Here is a 15,083-nt window from a genome sequence, read left to right on the forward strand (position 1 = left end):
TCCCTGCGGATCCCTGTGGAACGAGGCCTCTGGATCCATCCCTCTGGATCCCTGTGGATCCCCCTGGAACAAGGCCTCTGGGTGGATCCCTCCGGATCCCCGTGGATCCCCCTGGATCGAGGCCTTTCCCAGCCGTTCCCGCTGCCCCCGGGGCCCTTTCCCGAGGCCGCCCTTCCCTGTGCCGGGAGAGGCCCCGGGCGCGCCCCGGGAAGCTCCGGGAGCCGTCGGGATCGGGGTGGGAAGAGCCCCGAGCTCCCCTCCCGTGGGGAATTTCCAGGCCGGGCTCTTTCCCCCGAGCCCGGCGCGGGGATCCCAACGGGCTGGAACGCGGAAAAGCTCCGGGATGGAGCGGAGGAGGGGATGGATCCATCCCGGATCCCTCTGCGGGTGGGAACAGGGCTGGGGGAAAGCGGGAATTCCGCGATTCCCGCCTGAGGGGAACGCCGGGATGTCCGGGAATCGGGAATGTTCAGCCCGGAAAAGGAAAAGCTTTGGCGTGACCTCGCTGGGGCCCTCCAGGAGCTACAGGAAAAGTGGGAAGAGACAAATTCCAAGGGCCTGGAGTGCCAGGGAAAGGAGGGAACGGGTTCAGGGAGGAGGTTGGGACGGGATTTGGGGAATCAGTCCTTGCCTGGGATGGTGGCCGGGCCCCGGGATCCCGTGGATTCCCCAGCCCTGGAAGTGCCCTGGGATCGTGGGAATGTCCCTGCCCCTGGAATTGGGGGATTTCCGCTCCTTCCCACCCAAATTATTCCAGGATTCCCTAAAACGCCATCACGGGATCCTGGCACATCCAGGATATTCCTGACCCTGGAAATGGACTCTTCCCTGGATCCTCTTTGGTTTTTCCTCGCTCTGATCCCGGTAAACCGCCCCCCCCCCAAAAAAAAATCCCCATTCCCAACTTTTCTGCCTTGTTCCACTTTGGGATCCCTAAATTCCTTTGGAATCAGTTCCAGTTCTCCTTCCGGGAATCCTCTCCGTCCCCACTGTCCGGACTGGAGGAAAGGAGCAGCAGAATTCCTCCGGGGAGGGGGAACATCCAGAACTTTCCATCCCGGCTTCTCCCCCGGAGCGGAATCCCGCTCTTCCCGTGGCTTTTCCTCCCTGGAACTGGACGGGGAGCGCTCCGCTCCCTCCAAACCCTTCCCTTTGTCCCGTCAGCAAAATTCCAGCGGTTTTATTCGCGCCTCAAACGCCTCGTTAACCCTTAATTGCTGTTAATTAACCCTTCGCTGGTGGTCAGGACCTTTCCGTTCCAGGCGCATCCCGTTTTTCCCGGAGTTCGGTCGGCGTGAGAGGGAGGGAAAAGGGGGATCCTCAAGGGATTCGGGGCGCCCAAAAACTCCTGGCTGCCCCAAAAAACCGATTTTTTGGGACACCTGGATGCTCCTTGCCCGTTTAGGGAATCCCGCTGGAAGCTGCTCCAGGGGAAAAAAGCTGGGATTAACCCCTTGGATGCCAATTCCCGCTGTCCGTGCAGCTTCGGAGACCCCAACCCCGCCGCGGATCCTCTTTTCCCCCTTTCCCTCCAAAATCCCTATTTTCCACCTGGAATTCAATCCCAAATAAATCCGCGACTCCCAAATCCCGGCTGGGAGAGCTCGGGGGGGGGGGGCTTTTCCCCCATTCCCAAGGGTGGAAAAAAACGCCGCGGGAGCATCCGGAGGGAGGAATTTTGGCAGCTCCGGCGCCGCTTTTCCCAACCCTTCCTGATCCACCGCAGCTCCTCAGGCGCCGCTTTCCTGCCCGCGGGAAGGGTGGGAATACCCCAGGACCGGGCCGGGAAGCGCTCTGGGATCCCGGGAAGTTGCTTTTCCAGGCGTTTTTCCAGGCCAGCGGCAGCTTTGTCAGGGCCGTGCCCGGCGCCGCCGCCGTTAATCCGGGCACTGATCCCGGCTGATGCCGCAGGGTCGGGGGTCACCGGCAGCCCCCGCCATACTGCCGGCATTCCCGGCTTTCCCTCCAGCCCCATTCCCGGCTTTTTGGCCCATGGGAAGCTCATCCCGCTGAGCCCGCGATGCTCCGCACCCCGCGGCTCGCCGCGGCGCCGGGGTGGTCGCTCCTCCTTCCTCCCTCTCCTCGCTCCTCCGGCCGCTGATTCCTCCTCTCGCTCCAAGGCTGAGCGGATTCCCGGGGAAAAAACATGGAGCGGGAATTGCCCCGGAGCAAATCCCGGCTGCCCTCGCTGCTCCTGGCGCTGCTGGGGCTCGGCCCAGGTGAGTGAGGGGCGACCCCGAAGCCGCGGGACTCGCCCGGGATTTAGGGGTGGGGGGGCTGCGCGACCCCATCCCGCCTCTCCCGGATCCCTGCTGGGGTTTGGGATGCTGGATCCAGAGGGTTTGGAATCCCCCCCCACACACACACACGGTTTTGGGGTTGTTTTTTTGGGGGGGAGGCTGCGATTTTTGCCCCGGAGCCCCCCGGGATCCGCCCGGGAAGGGAAGCGGCTCCTTACGTAAAGCAGGAGCGAGGAATCCCCTTAATTCCCGGCGTGCTAATCCCAAACATTCCATAATTCCCGTAAAACCCTCCGATTCCTCCAGGAAAGCGCCTAATCGGACAGGCGGATTAATTACGGGGCGGCGGGGTTAATTTGCCTAATGATTCCTTGGCCTCGCGAGCGGGATGGGGCTGTGCCCACGAGGTGATGCCCCCCCCCCAAAAAAAAACATCTGCCTCGGAAAGGTGGGAAAAACCCGAATTCCCACGTTTTGGAGCGCTCCAGCGGCTTTCTGGGATGCGAACGATTCCAGCTCGGAGCGTGGGGAGCGGGGGAGGACGAGGAAAAGCAGAACCAGGCTCAGGGTGAAGAAACTCGGGGTTAAAAGCGAGCCTGGAGTTGGGCTTTTTGGGGGTTTTTAGGGGGGGATTTGAGGCTCGGGATGGGTTAATCCAAGTGCCGGGAGCATGGATGGATCCTTCTTTTCCTTCTCCCTCCCCGGCTCCTGCCGCGCTCTCGGGGCTGCGGGAGAGCCTCGTGTTCCAAAAAAAAAAAATCTGGGATAAACAGGATGAGCCGGGGAGGCGCTGGGCACGGGAGGCCTGGGCAGCAACCCCGCGCCTCTCCCGGCCCCGAATCCGCCCGGCCCCGAATCCCGGCGTGGGAAAAGTGGGAAAACTCCCGGGGAACGATGAGGGAGCCCTTGGGGGCTGCAGCTCCTGGGGGGAAACGCGGTGGTCGAGGGATGGATCCCATCGGGGAGGGGATGGATCCCATCGGGAAAGGGATGGATCCCATCGGGGAGGGGATGGATCCCATCGGGGAGGGAGGGGATGGATTCCGTCGGGAAAGGGATGGATTCCGTCGGGGAGGGGATGGATGGATCCCATCGGGGAGGGAGGGGATGGATCCCATCGGGAGGGGGATGGATCCCATCGGGAAAGGGATGGATCCCATCGGGGAGGGAGGGGATGGATCCCATCGGGAAAGGGATGGATCCCATCGGGGGAGGGATGGATCCCATCGGGGGAGGGAGGGGATGGATCCCATCGGGGGAGGGAGGGGATGGATCCCATCGGGGGAGGGATGGATGGATTCCGTCGGGAGGGGGATGGATCCCAATTGGGGGGGATGGATCCCATCGGGGGAGGGAGGGATGGAGATTCCAGCGGGGAAAATGAGGAAAAGGAGCTGCCCGAGCTGCTCCGGGAGGATCCCGAGGGGATTTTGGAAGCCTCCCCCAGCCCCTTTTTGCTCTCAGCATCCTCCCCTCCAGCCGGGTGATGCTTCACCCTCCCCCAAACCCCCCCCCCCCAAAAAAAAAAAACTTCGCCGCGAGCGCTCAGAATTCCCTCGGCTTTTAAGATCGGGCTGGAAAAGCAGGAACCAAGCCCGGGATAAGCGGGATCAGAGCTCCCAAAAAAACCTCCGGGAGACGCTGGAAGCGCTTTAGGAAGAGGAGCAAAGAGGCGGCGGCTCCTCCCGGGGGGGTTTTAAACCCCGGCCGCAGCTCCCGCGGGCACAAGGACGGCAGGGAGGGGACACCGGGAGCGTCCCCGAGGCCGGCAGGAGCCGTCCCATCCCGGGTGGAGCCGCCGATCCCCAAAATTCCAGCGCCGTGCGTGGGATTGGGAGAGAAGGGGGGGGGGGTTGGGGGGGATGTTCCCGGTGGCGGAGGGGCGTGGGGGGGCCGCGGGGGCCGCGGGTGGCGCAGGTGACAGCTTGGGAGGAGGAGGGAGCTGCCAGGAGCGGGGGAGGCGGCGCCGAGCGGCTCCTGGCATCGGGAATTTTTCCAGGGAGATGCCAGGGAAAAAAGAAAAAAAAAAAAAAAAAAAAAAACGAAAAAAAACAACCGATCCCAACGCCAACCCCGGTGGCGGGGGAGGCTCAGATGGAGGGGCTGGAGCTGCCCCTGGGAGCCGCGGGATGAGGCTCCATCCCGAGGTTTTGGGGGTTCCGTCCCTTCCTGGAGCTCCCGAGCGGCTCCTGGCATCGGGAATTTTGCAGGGAGCTCGGGCTGCTCCTACAAACACCAAACCCCAAATCGCAGCGGGGGAGGCTCAGATGGAGGGGCCGGAGCTGCCCCTGGGAGCCGCTGGATGAGGCTCCATCCCAGTGGGAATCACCAATCCCACAGGATTTTGGGACTCTCTCCCTGCCTGGAGCTCCCGAGCGGCTCCCGGCATCGGGAATTTTGCAGAAACGCTGCCCGAAAAACCCCAAATGTTTCTCTTTCTGCCCGGAGGAGTCGCTGGGCTGAAGCCGGAGCTGCATCCCGGCGGGAATCCCGCGCATCCCACAGGATTTCGGGGTTCCGTCCCGACCCCGACCCCTTATCTCCCTCCCCGCCCTAAACCCTTATCGGTTTTCCGCAGGGCTCTTGCAGGAGGCGCGGTTTGAGGCGGACAATGAGGTTTTGGAGATGCTGGCTGGGAATTCCACCCAGTCTCTCCTGGAGCGTTGTTCTGGTGAGAGCCCCGAGTTCAGATGGGGCCGCGACCCCAAATCTGAACCCGTAGTTAGAATTCACCTTTTTGGCCGATTTTCCCCCCCAAAACCGCTGTCCGTTCCTTCTCTTTTTTCGAGGCTCGCAAGCCCCACATCTGAACCCGTTGTTAGTTTTCACCTTTTTAAGCAATTTTTCCCCCAAAACCGCTCTTTCCCTTTCTTTTCTCGACGCTCGCAGGCCCCACATTGAACCCGTAAATAATTCACCTTTTTTGGCTGATTTTCCCCCCAAAACCGCCGTTTTTCCCTCTCCTTTTTTTGAGACCCGTAGTTAATGCACCTTTTTTGACTGATTTCCCCCCCAAAACCGCCGTTTTTCCCTCTCCTTTTTTTGAGACCCGTAAATAATTCACCTTTTTTGGCCGATTTTCCCCCCAAAAACGCCGGTTTTTTTGAGGATTCCCCGCTCGCAAACCGCTCCAAAACCAGGCAACGCTGCTTTGAGGAGGCTCCTTCTCCACCCCGCCTGTCCCCGCGAGGGTCCCGCCGCCCCCCGCCCGTGTCCCCAGCCTGTCCCCCACCCCTCGGTGACACTTTTCTGTCGCAGAGCTGCTCTTCGGCCAAGCCCGGGCTCAACCCCGCCAGGTCAACGGCGTCCTGGGGGGGTCCGTGCTGCTGTCGCCGGCTCTGCCCCCCAACAAGACGGTCAAGGAGATCGAGTGGAGCTTCTCCGGTGGCACCGGGGCCACCATCCAGGTGGCCGAGTTCGGCCCCGGCGGCTTCGACCGCCCCGATCCCAAGGATCGCTTCGGGAAGAGGTTGGAGATGTACAACGAGACGGCGCTGAGGATCCGGGACCTGCAGAGGGGCGACAGCGGCGTTTTTGGGGCCAGGATTAAGATGCAGCCGGCGCTGGTGGATGATCAGTCCTTCAACCTTTCGGTCTACGGTGCGTGGGTAGGGATGGGAGAGGGGGGAAAAGTCCCGAGTGGGGGAATTAAATCCGGGTTTGGGTGGGGGAACTGAGGAAAATGGGGTTGGAGGGGGGACTAAAGAGCTCTGAATGTGAGAGTGGGTCCATTTACAGGTGGGGAAACTGAGGCACGGAGCAAGGATGGGGTTGGAGGGGGAAGAGAAAGTGCCGGGTGTGAAAATTAATCCCTTTTTTGGGACGGGGAAACTGAGGCACGGAGCCAAACATGGGGGGTGAGGGTGCACAAAAAGCCCCGAATAGGAAATTTCATCCCTTTTGAGGTGGGGAAACCGAGGCACGGAGCAAAAACTCCCACCATTGGAGGAATTTGAACCCCCCAACCTCTGCCGAGGGGGTGCTTTGAGCGTCGCGGTGCCACCGGGGTGGCATCGAGGTGGCCAAAGCCCTGTGCCCGGTGACAGAGTCGGTGCCCAGCCCCCCAGGGCGGGCGGTTTAAGGGTCACGGTGCCATCAGGGTGGCACCAGGGTGGCACCAGGGTGGCATCACCCCTGTGCCCGCTGACAGAGTCGGTGCCCAGCTCCCCAGGGCGGGCGGTTTAAGGGTCACGGTGCCATCTGGGTGGCACCATTGTGCCATCTGGGTGCCATCTGGGTGCCATCAGGGTGGCACCAGGGTGGCACCCGGGTGGCATCACCCCTGTGCCCGCTGACAGAGTCGGTGCCCAGCCCCCGGACCCGCAGCCAGCTGCTGGCCAGCACCGTGGAGTGGTGCAACCTCACCCTGCAGTGCCAGGGCGCCGGCAAAGGCGCCGTCAACGTCACCTGGAAGCGCGACAGCCTCACCTGGGGCAGCCCCGGCGAGCTGGGCACCGACCGCCACCAGCTGTCCCCCGACGGCACCACCCTGCGAGTGGCACTGCCACCCACGGCCGCCAATGTCACCTACGCCTGCACCGTCAGCAACCCCGCCGACCACAAGGTCGCCCTGTTCGACCTGCAGGCCCTGTGCCAGGGCGGAGGTGAGAGCCCAGGCAGCTCGCCCGGGGGCCGGGGGCGACCCGTGGGGCTGGCGCGGCTCACGGTGCCACCCTCTGCCGCCTGCCAGGGGGACAGTCGGCCTTCTCCAAGTCGGGGTACATCGTGCTCACGCTCATCCTGGTGGCCGTGAGCCTGGGCGGAGCCTTCTGGTGCTGGAGGATGAACAGCGGCAAAGCGGCGGATCCAGGTGCGGAGATGCCCGAATTCCCCGCGGGGCTGTTTTCCCCTTTTTTCCTGGTTCCCCATTTCCCTGGTTTTCCCGCTTTCCCGTCTCCTCGTTGTCCTGTTTCCCTGTTTGCCCGATTTCCCATTTTTCTCGTTTCCCCGTTTCCCCATTTTTCCACTTCCCCATTTTCCCTGTTTTCCCGATTCCCTATTTCCCCGTTTCCCCCTTTCCCCTCTTTCCCAGTTTTCCCATTTTCCCCTTTCCCCCGTTTCCCTATTTACCCGCTTTCCCAGTTTTCACGTTTCCCCATTTTTCCACTTTCCCATTTTCCCTGTTTTCCCGATTTCCCCATTTTCCCCCCTTTCCCTGTTTTCCCATTTTCCCCATTTTTCCCGTTTTCCCCGTTTTTTCCCCCATTTTCCCTGCCACCCCGCCGCGCTGAGGTGACCGTCTCCCTGGGTTTTTTCCCATGGATTTTCCCACTTTTCCGTGGATTTTCCCCGCAGCCGCCACGCCCACGGTGCCGGCCGAGGAGAGCCCCGCGGAGCCCCAGTACAGCGACATCGTCTGCAGGAGCCCCCCCGAGGGCAACGACCAGGTCGGGCCCCCCCGGGGGTCCCCAAAATCCGGGAGGGGGTCCCCAAAAACCGCGGGAGTCCCCAAAACCGCGGGAGGGTCCCCAAAACCCGGGAGGATCCCCAAAAACCGTGGGAGTCCCCAAAGACTGTGGGAGTCCCCAGAACCCGGGGGGGACCCCAAAAACCGGCAGGGGTCCCCAAAAAGCCGCCCCAAAAACCGCGGGGATCCCCAAAAACCGCGGGGATCCCCAAAAACCGTCGGGGTCCCACCCGCGGCCACCCCACAGGATTTAGGGTTGGGGTTTCGCCCCATCCCTCAGCGGCCCCCCCGCCCCAAATTTTGTCCCCACAGGGTCCCAGCCCCCCCGAGGCCCCCCAGGAGCCCAGCGAGACCCAAAAAGTAGAACCCCAAAAAGAAGAGGCCGCAGCCCCAAAATCCCCCCCGGGGGGCGGCGAGCAGGGCCAGAGACCCCCAGAGGACACGGCCGAGGAGGTGACATAGGGCCGCAGGTGAGGGGCCCCAAAAAGGGACCTTGGGGGGACCCCAAACGAGCCGCGGTTAAAGGGCTGGGGGGGGGGGAGGGCTGTCCCTAAAAGGGGATTTAAGGGCTGGTGTGGGGGGCTGCCCCCAAAAGTCACCGGCGCCGGGGTCTCCTCCCTTTTTGGGGACAAGAACGGGGTCTCTGTCCCGCAGGCCCCGCAGTGCCGGAGCTCCGGGATCTCCTGGAAGGGCTGTCAGAGTGCGTCGTGTGCCAAACCCCAACCGAATCCCAAATCCAGCGCCCCAATCCCGGCTCCGGCCGCGGGAGGAGCCCCCTCGGCACCGGAGCCCCCTCGGCCCCACCACCGGACGGACTTTTCCCTCCCTTCCCACCCCAAAATCCTCGGGTTTCTCCCCAGTTCCCTGCCTGAAGCCCCCCGAGACTGTTTTGGGGAGGGGGATCCCGGCCAGAGGTGGCACTGGGGGGTCCCTGCGCGGTCCCCGCGGGTTTTGGGCTGTGGGGATCCCCTCGGCCCCACAACCGAACGGACTTTTCCCCATTCCCCACCCCAAAATCCTCGGGTTTCTCCCCAATTCCCTGCCTGAAGCCCCCCGAGACTGTTTTGGGGAGGGGGATCCCGGCCAGAGGTGGCACTGGGGGTGGCACTGGGGGGAGGGGGGGGGTGTCCCCGGGTGTTCCCCGCGAGTTTTGGGAAGCTCCGGGATGCGAGAAAATTCGGGACTCGCCCGCCAGGCGCGGCTGTCACCGGGGCGGGGACACCGCGGAGGGCACGGGGACATCCCCTGGCCCGGCGGGGACACAGCGAGCCCCCCCCGTGGGCACAGACGGCTCCTGGAGGGGCACAGGGACCCCCTCCAGCCCTCCGGGGTGCCGCAGGGTGGGGAGGGGACGCGGGGCGGGGGTGGCACCGGCGTGTCCGCCCCGTGTCCCCGCCCTGGGGTGGCACCTGCGGGGACACAGAAGGGACCGGCGCCACCACGGAGCGCACCCCCCCTCCCCTCCCCTCGCTGTCGCACGTGTCGCCCGCGCACTGTCGCGACAGAGGGGGGCGTGCACTGTCGCGACACCGCCCGTGTGTGTCCCGCACCCCCCGCCCGCGGGCGGAACAACGAGCAAATAAATGTTGGTGACGTCAGCGGGAGGAGCCGGGGGCGGGGGGGGAGGGGAGGGGCGGGCAGGTGTGAATGGGATGGGTGGGCGAGGGGTGGGCGAGGGGTGGGCAAAGGGTGGGCGAGGGGTGGGCAAAGGGTGGGCGAGGGGTGGGCGAGGGGTGGGCGAGGGGTGTTCGGGTGCGTTCGGGAGCGCTCGGGGTACGCTCGGGGTACGCTCGGGAGCGCTCGGGTACGCTCCGTGCGTTCGTGTGCACTCGGGTGCGTTCGGGAGCGCTCGTGTGCGCTCGGGGTGTGCGCTCGGGGTGCGCTCGGGTGCGTTCGGGTACGCTCGTGTGCGCTCGGGGTGTGCGCTCGGGGTGCGCTCGGGTGCGTTCGGGTACGCTCGTGTGCGCTCGGGGTGTGCGCTCGGGGTGCGCTCGTGTGCGCTCGGGGTGCGCTGGTGTGTGCTCGGGGTGCGTTCGGGCACGCTCGTGTGCGCTCGGGGTGTGCGCTCGGGTACGCTCGTGTGTGCTCGGGGTGCGCTCGTGTGCGCTCGTGTGCGCTCGTGTGCGCTCGGGGGTGTCCCAGGTTCGGGCCGTGCCAGGTTCGGGCCATCGGCGCATCCCGGGGCCGGGGACACAGAACCGCCCGTTTCACGTGAGGCGCATCCCCAGGGCGGCCTCCAGCACCAGCCCGGCTCCAGGACCCCAACCAGGACACCCCCGACCCCAACCAGGACACCCCCGACCCCCACCAGGACACCCCCGACCCCCACCAGGACATCCCCGACCCCAACCAGGACAGTCCCGACACCCACCAGGACAGTCCTGACCCCAACCAGGACACCCCCGACCCCCACCAGGACATCCCCGACCCCAACCAGGACAGTCCCGACCCCCACCAGGACATCCCCGACCCCAACCAGGACAGCCCTGACCCTCACCAGGACACCCCCGACCCCAACCAGGACACCCCCGACCAGGACACCCCCGACCCCTCAGGCCCCCCCTCCTTTAACTCCCAGCCAGCCCCCCCCGCTCTGTGTCCCACCTTGGGGACAAAGGTGGCACCTGCTCCGCGGCCAGCGCAGCTGTCGCTTATTTGACACAAGCCCGGAGCACCATCTGCCTCCTTCCTCTTCCCCTTCCCCTTCTCCCTTTCCTTTCCCCTTCCCCTTTCCCCTTCCCCTTTCCCCTTCCCTTTCCTTTCCGCCCCCGATCCCAGCTGGAAAACCAGGGCTGGGAAAACCCCGGCGTTCTGGGACTCGCCCTCCGAGCGGCCCCCGGAGCGGCAGGGACAGCCCCCCCCCGGCCCCCTCGGGCTCCCCCCGGCCCTCCCCGCATTGTCGCCACCCGCCCCGAGTGGCTCGCGGTGCTCCGGGCGCGCTCTGGGCGCTCGCCTTCCCTTCCTGGAGCTCCGCTCGGGGCTCCGCGCTCGCCGGGGACATGGGGACACGCCCGGGCCACCCGCGCGTCCCCGGCCCTGTCCCCCGGCTGGTGGCCCTGCTCCTCGGCGTGGCAGGTGGGTCAGGGATGCGACGGGACGGGCGAGCCGCCAGGGAATCCCGGCTTTTCCCAGCCTCCCGACTGCCGTTTTTAGCGAAAAAAACCCGAGTTTTGGGGCGCCTCGGAGGTGATGGGGACAGAGCCGGCAGCGCGGGGTTGGGTCCTGGGTGGGAAATGGGGGAGTAAAGGGGATTTGGGGGGGAAAAGCAGGGATTCGCCACGGGATTCGGCTTTCCCCAACCTCCCGACTCCCGCTTTTAGCAAAAAAACCCAAGTTTTGGGTGCTTTGGAGGTGGTGGGGACAGAGCCGGGAGTGTGGGTGGGAAATGGTGTGTGTGGGGGGGGGAATTAAAGGAGATTTTGGGGTGAGAAACTGGGATTCGCTGCGGGATTCAGCTTTTCCCAATCTCCTGATTCCCGTTTTTAGCAAAAAAAACCCCGAGTTTTGGGGGGCCTCGGAGGTGCTGGGGACAGAGCCGGCAGCGCGGGGCTGGGAAATGGGGCTGGGGGGGAATTAGAGGAGATGTTTTTGGGGGAAAACAGGGATCCTTGGGTACCCTGGGACCTCCCCCCCCCCCCCTCTCCCCCAGCTCGGTCAAGCCGCCGTTGGAAAAGGGAAAAGGAATTTTGGCAAATTTCGGACAACTCCGGACCGAAATTCGTGGCGGGAGGTGGAAGAGGGAGGCCCAAGGCCGCTCCCTCCCCGAAACCCTCGGCGGGGGGCCGGGAATTGCATCCCGAAACCCTCGGAAAAACCCTGGATGGGCTCCAAGAACGCGCGCAGGGGGGGGGGGGCGGGTGGTGAAATTTGAAATTCTGACATTTTTTAACCGAATCCGCGAGCGCCGCGGGTGCTCCTGAGCCGCCGAGATGTGGCTGGGGGTCCCCGAACGCGTCCCCTGCCCCCCGGCGCGGGGATGGCGGCTTCGCCTCCGCCTCGGGGCCGCTCCGGGGCTGCGGTTTCATCGCTGTCGCCGTCGCTGTCGCCTCGCCTTCCTCCCCTGCAAACCAAAGCGGCTGCGGAGAGCGAGAGCGGGGCCGGCCCCGGGCGCACCGAACGTGGGAGCGCCGTCCCCTCGCTGTCCCTTTGTCACCTCCCCCACCCCCCCCCCGGCGCCCTGCGGGGTCTGGGGGCTCAGAGAGGCGGGAGGGGCTCGTTGTCCCCCCCGGGAATGAGGAGGGAGCGGCCCTCGGGGGTCCTTGGGGACGTGGCCCGAAGGTCCGGCCGGGTTTGGGTGGGGACAGCGGCCCCTGACCGGTCCCTGTGGTGGGGATGGCGCGTGTGGGGGGACAGCGGGGGACATTTCCCCGACCCCGGGGGTGGCACCTGATCTTTGGGGACGTTTCCCGAAGGTTTAACCCTAAACCTGCCCGGGTTTAGCCCCATTTGGGCACAGACCCAATGCGGAAAGCGTCCCCTGTTCGTCCCTATCACGTGTGGGGTGACAGGGGGTGACATCCCCCCGGTGCCGCGGGTGTTCCCAGCCCCGCGGGTGCTCCCAGGCTGCCGGGAACGCTGCCGGGATTGGGGCTGGATGTGGGATTTCCATGAATCATCCCATGACTAAAGCGCCGGTGGGCAGCTGCCCACGGGGGGCTCCTCGGGGCGGGGGGAGGATTTGGGGTGGGCTGGGGGGAAGGGGAATGGGGGGTCCTGGGGGAGGGAATGGGGGGTCCTGGGGGTCTCCATCCTCCAGAGCCTCCCTGTCGTGCCCAGGTGCTGTGGCCACCGAGCCCCGGCAGGTGAGCAGCGTCCTGGGGGAATCCGTGGTGTTTTCTCTGAATTTGTCCCACAACGGGACCGTGAAGGAGCTCGATTGGACCTTTAGAGGTGACACCGGTGACACCATCCTCGTGGCCGACGTCAGTCCCGGTAAATTCCACCGCCCCGACCCCGGGGACCGTTTTGGGGACAGGTTGGAGATGAATGAGACGGCGCTGAGGATCAAGGTGCTGGAGAGGGGCGATTGTGGGATCTACCAAGCTCGGATTCAGCTGCACCCGGCGCTGGTGGAGGATCAATCCTTCAACCTCTCCCTCTACGGTGGGTGCGGGAGGTCCAGATCCCCCAGATCCAGGAGATCCCACATTCCTGGGCCCAGGGATGGATTTAGGGCCGCGGTGGGACCACCTCGTGCCGATCCCACACTCCCAGAGCCGGGGATGGATTTAGGGCCCCGGGGATGGATTTAGGGCCCCATCGGGACCATCCCGTGCCGATCCCACACTCCTGGACCCGGGGGTGGATTTCCGGACCCAGGAGTGATTTAGGGTCCCGGCAGGTCCATCCCGTGCCGACCCCACACTCCCAGAGCCGGGGGTGGGTTTAGGGCCCCGGGGATGGATTTAGGGCCCCATCGGGACCATCCCGTGCCGACCCCGCACTCCCGGAGCCGGGGGTGGGTTTAGGACCCCCGCCGATCCCGCACTCCTGGACCCGGGGGTGGATTTCCGGACCCAGGGGTGATTTAGGGTCCCGGCAGGTCCATCCCGTGCCGATCCCGCACTCCTGGACCCGGGGGTGGATTTCCGGACCCAGGGGTGATTTAGGATCGCGGCAGGTCCATCCCGTGCCGATCCCGCACTCCCGGAGCCGGGGGTGGGTTTAGGACCCCCGCCGATCCCGCACTCCCGGACCGGGGATTTGCGGGCGCTGGGAAAAGGGGAACAGAAGCCGCGTCTGTGCCGTGGATTTTCCTGCGTTCCTGACAAACCGCGAGTCCCTCCCTGCGCCCTCCGCTGTCGTCGCGGTGTCACCGCGGTGTCGCCGGCTCGGGTGTGACCGACACGGCGCTCGCACCCCCGGCAGAGCCCCTGTCGGAGCCCGAGATCCGAATCCAGCGGCGAGCCCTCACCTCCCAGGAATGCAACCTGACCGTGCGGTGCCAGGTGCCGGCGGGCAGCGGTGCCGAGGTCACCTGGCAGCCACGGGGACACCTCTGCGGGGACAGCCAGACCCTGTGCCTGTCCCTGCCTGCCACCGCCTCCAGCTCCAGCTACACCTGCGTGGCCGGGAATGGCATCCAGAGGCGGACTGCCGCCATCCACACGGGAATTCTGTGCCGCCCGCAGGGTAAAACCTCCCCCCCCCCCCCCCGGACTCCATCGGAGCCCGCAGCGGGGTCCTGGTGGCCACCAAGGGTTGTGTGTCCCCTGCAGGTGACAGGGACGGGCTGAGGGTCCTGTTCTGCCTGGGGTTGGTGGCCCTGGGCGTGGGAGCGGCTGGAATCGCCTGGATCCGGAGGAGAAAAAGGAGGAAAAAAGCTGCGGGAAGTGGGCACGGCTCGGCTCGGGATGGCCCCGACGGAGGTGGGGAAAGGGAGAAGGGAAAAGGGGGAAGAGGTGGGAAAAGGGGATCTGGGAAAGGGGGAGGCGACTTTTGCCTTCGTTTGGGAAAATCCCTCCTGGAAAGGGCGGCCAGGCCTCGGGAGGGGCTGCCCAGGGAGGGTTGGAGTGGCCATCCCTGGAGGTGTCCGAGGGATCCCTGGAGGTGTCCGAGGGATCCCTGGAGATGTCCGAGGGATCCCTGGAGGTGTCTGAGGGCTCCCTGGAGGTGTCCGGGGGCTCCCTGGAGGTGTCCGGGGGATCCCTGGAGGTGTCCGGGGGATCCCTGGACATCGGTCTGGGGACCGGACACAGCTTGGACTGGGGGATCCTGGAGCTCTTTCCCAACCTCGGGAACTCCAGGATTCGGGGATTTGGGGATTCCGGGTGGCTCCATCCCTGCTCTTCCCCCGACAGCCGCCCTCGCCCCCCGCCCCAGCCAGGACCCCTCCCCGGAGGTAGAGTACGCGCAAATCCAGAGGAGGATCCCGCTGGAACCGCAGGAGCGGGTGAGGTTTGGGACGAATTCCGCTCCTTTTGGGAGCAAATCCCAGCTTCTGGAAGTCCCTCCGTGTCCCCGATGTCCCCTGATCCAGGGGTGCCGTCCCTTCCCCATCCCCATCTCCCCGGAATTCCAACCTCCTCCTGTTTTCCTGGGCTGGGAGGGGCCTTTTCCAGGGCCCCACGGGCTGGTGGCTCCGAAAAGGGGGGGGGGACACGACCTCTTTTGTGTCCCCAAACCGCAGGACAACCCCACAACCATCTACAGCCTGCTGCAGGCGTGAGCCGGGCGGCTCCAGGTGAGTCCCAGGTGCCTCCTGCCAGTCCCAGCCGTGTCCCCAAAGTGTCCCCAGGTGCCTCCTGCCAGTCCCAGCCGTGTCCCCAAAGTGTCCCCAGGTGGCTCCTGCCAGCCCCAGCCGTGTCCCCAAAGTGTCCCCACCCCGCTTTGCCCCCCTCAGGACCCCGGACAGGAGCGGCCACTGCGGAGTGAGGGACGCTGGTGTCACCCCCAGGATGTCACCTCGTGTTCCCCAGTCCCACTTCTTGTGGGAT

The 15,083-nt window shown here is 65.2% G+C and overlaps 1 protein-coding gene across 1 annotated transcript; it reads left to right on the forward strand.

Annotated features, from left to right (window-relative positions):
• The first annotated feature begins 1,875 nt into the window (after window positions 1-1,875).
• Window positions 1,876-8,639, forward strand: LOC309583201 (SLAM family member 8-like). The gene is made up of 7 exons (XM_082298758.1): window positions 1,876-2,219; window positions 5,499-5,840; window positions 6,539-6,844; window positions 6,931-7,050; window positions 7,536-7,627; window positions 7,960-8,117; window positions 8,302-8,639. The coding sequence occupies exons 1-6, from the start codon at window positions 2,147-2,149 to the stop codon at window positions 8,107-8,109; spliced, it is 1,083 nt and encodes a 360-aa protein (XP_082154884.1). The 5' UTR covers window positions 1,876-2,146; the 3' UTR covers window positions 8,110-8,117; window positions 8,302-8,639.
• The last annotated feature ends 6,444 nt before the right edge of the window (window positions 8,640-15,083 follow it).

This window comes from Coloeus monedula (assembly GCF_965178545.1).
Source record: "Coloeus monedula genome assembly, chromosome: 29".
Taxonomy (NCBI): Eukaryota; Metazoa; Chordata; class Aves; order Passeriformes; family Corvidae; genus Coloeus; species Coloeus monedula.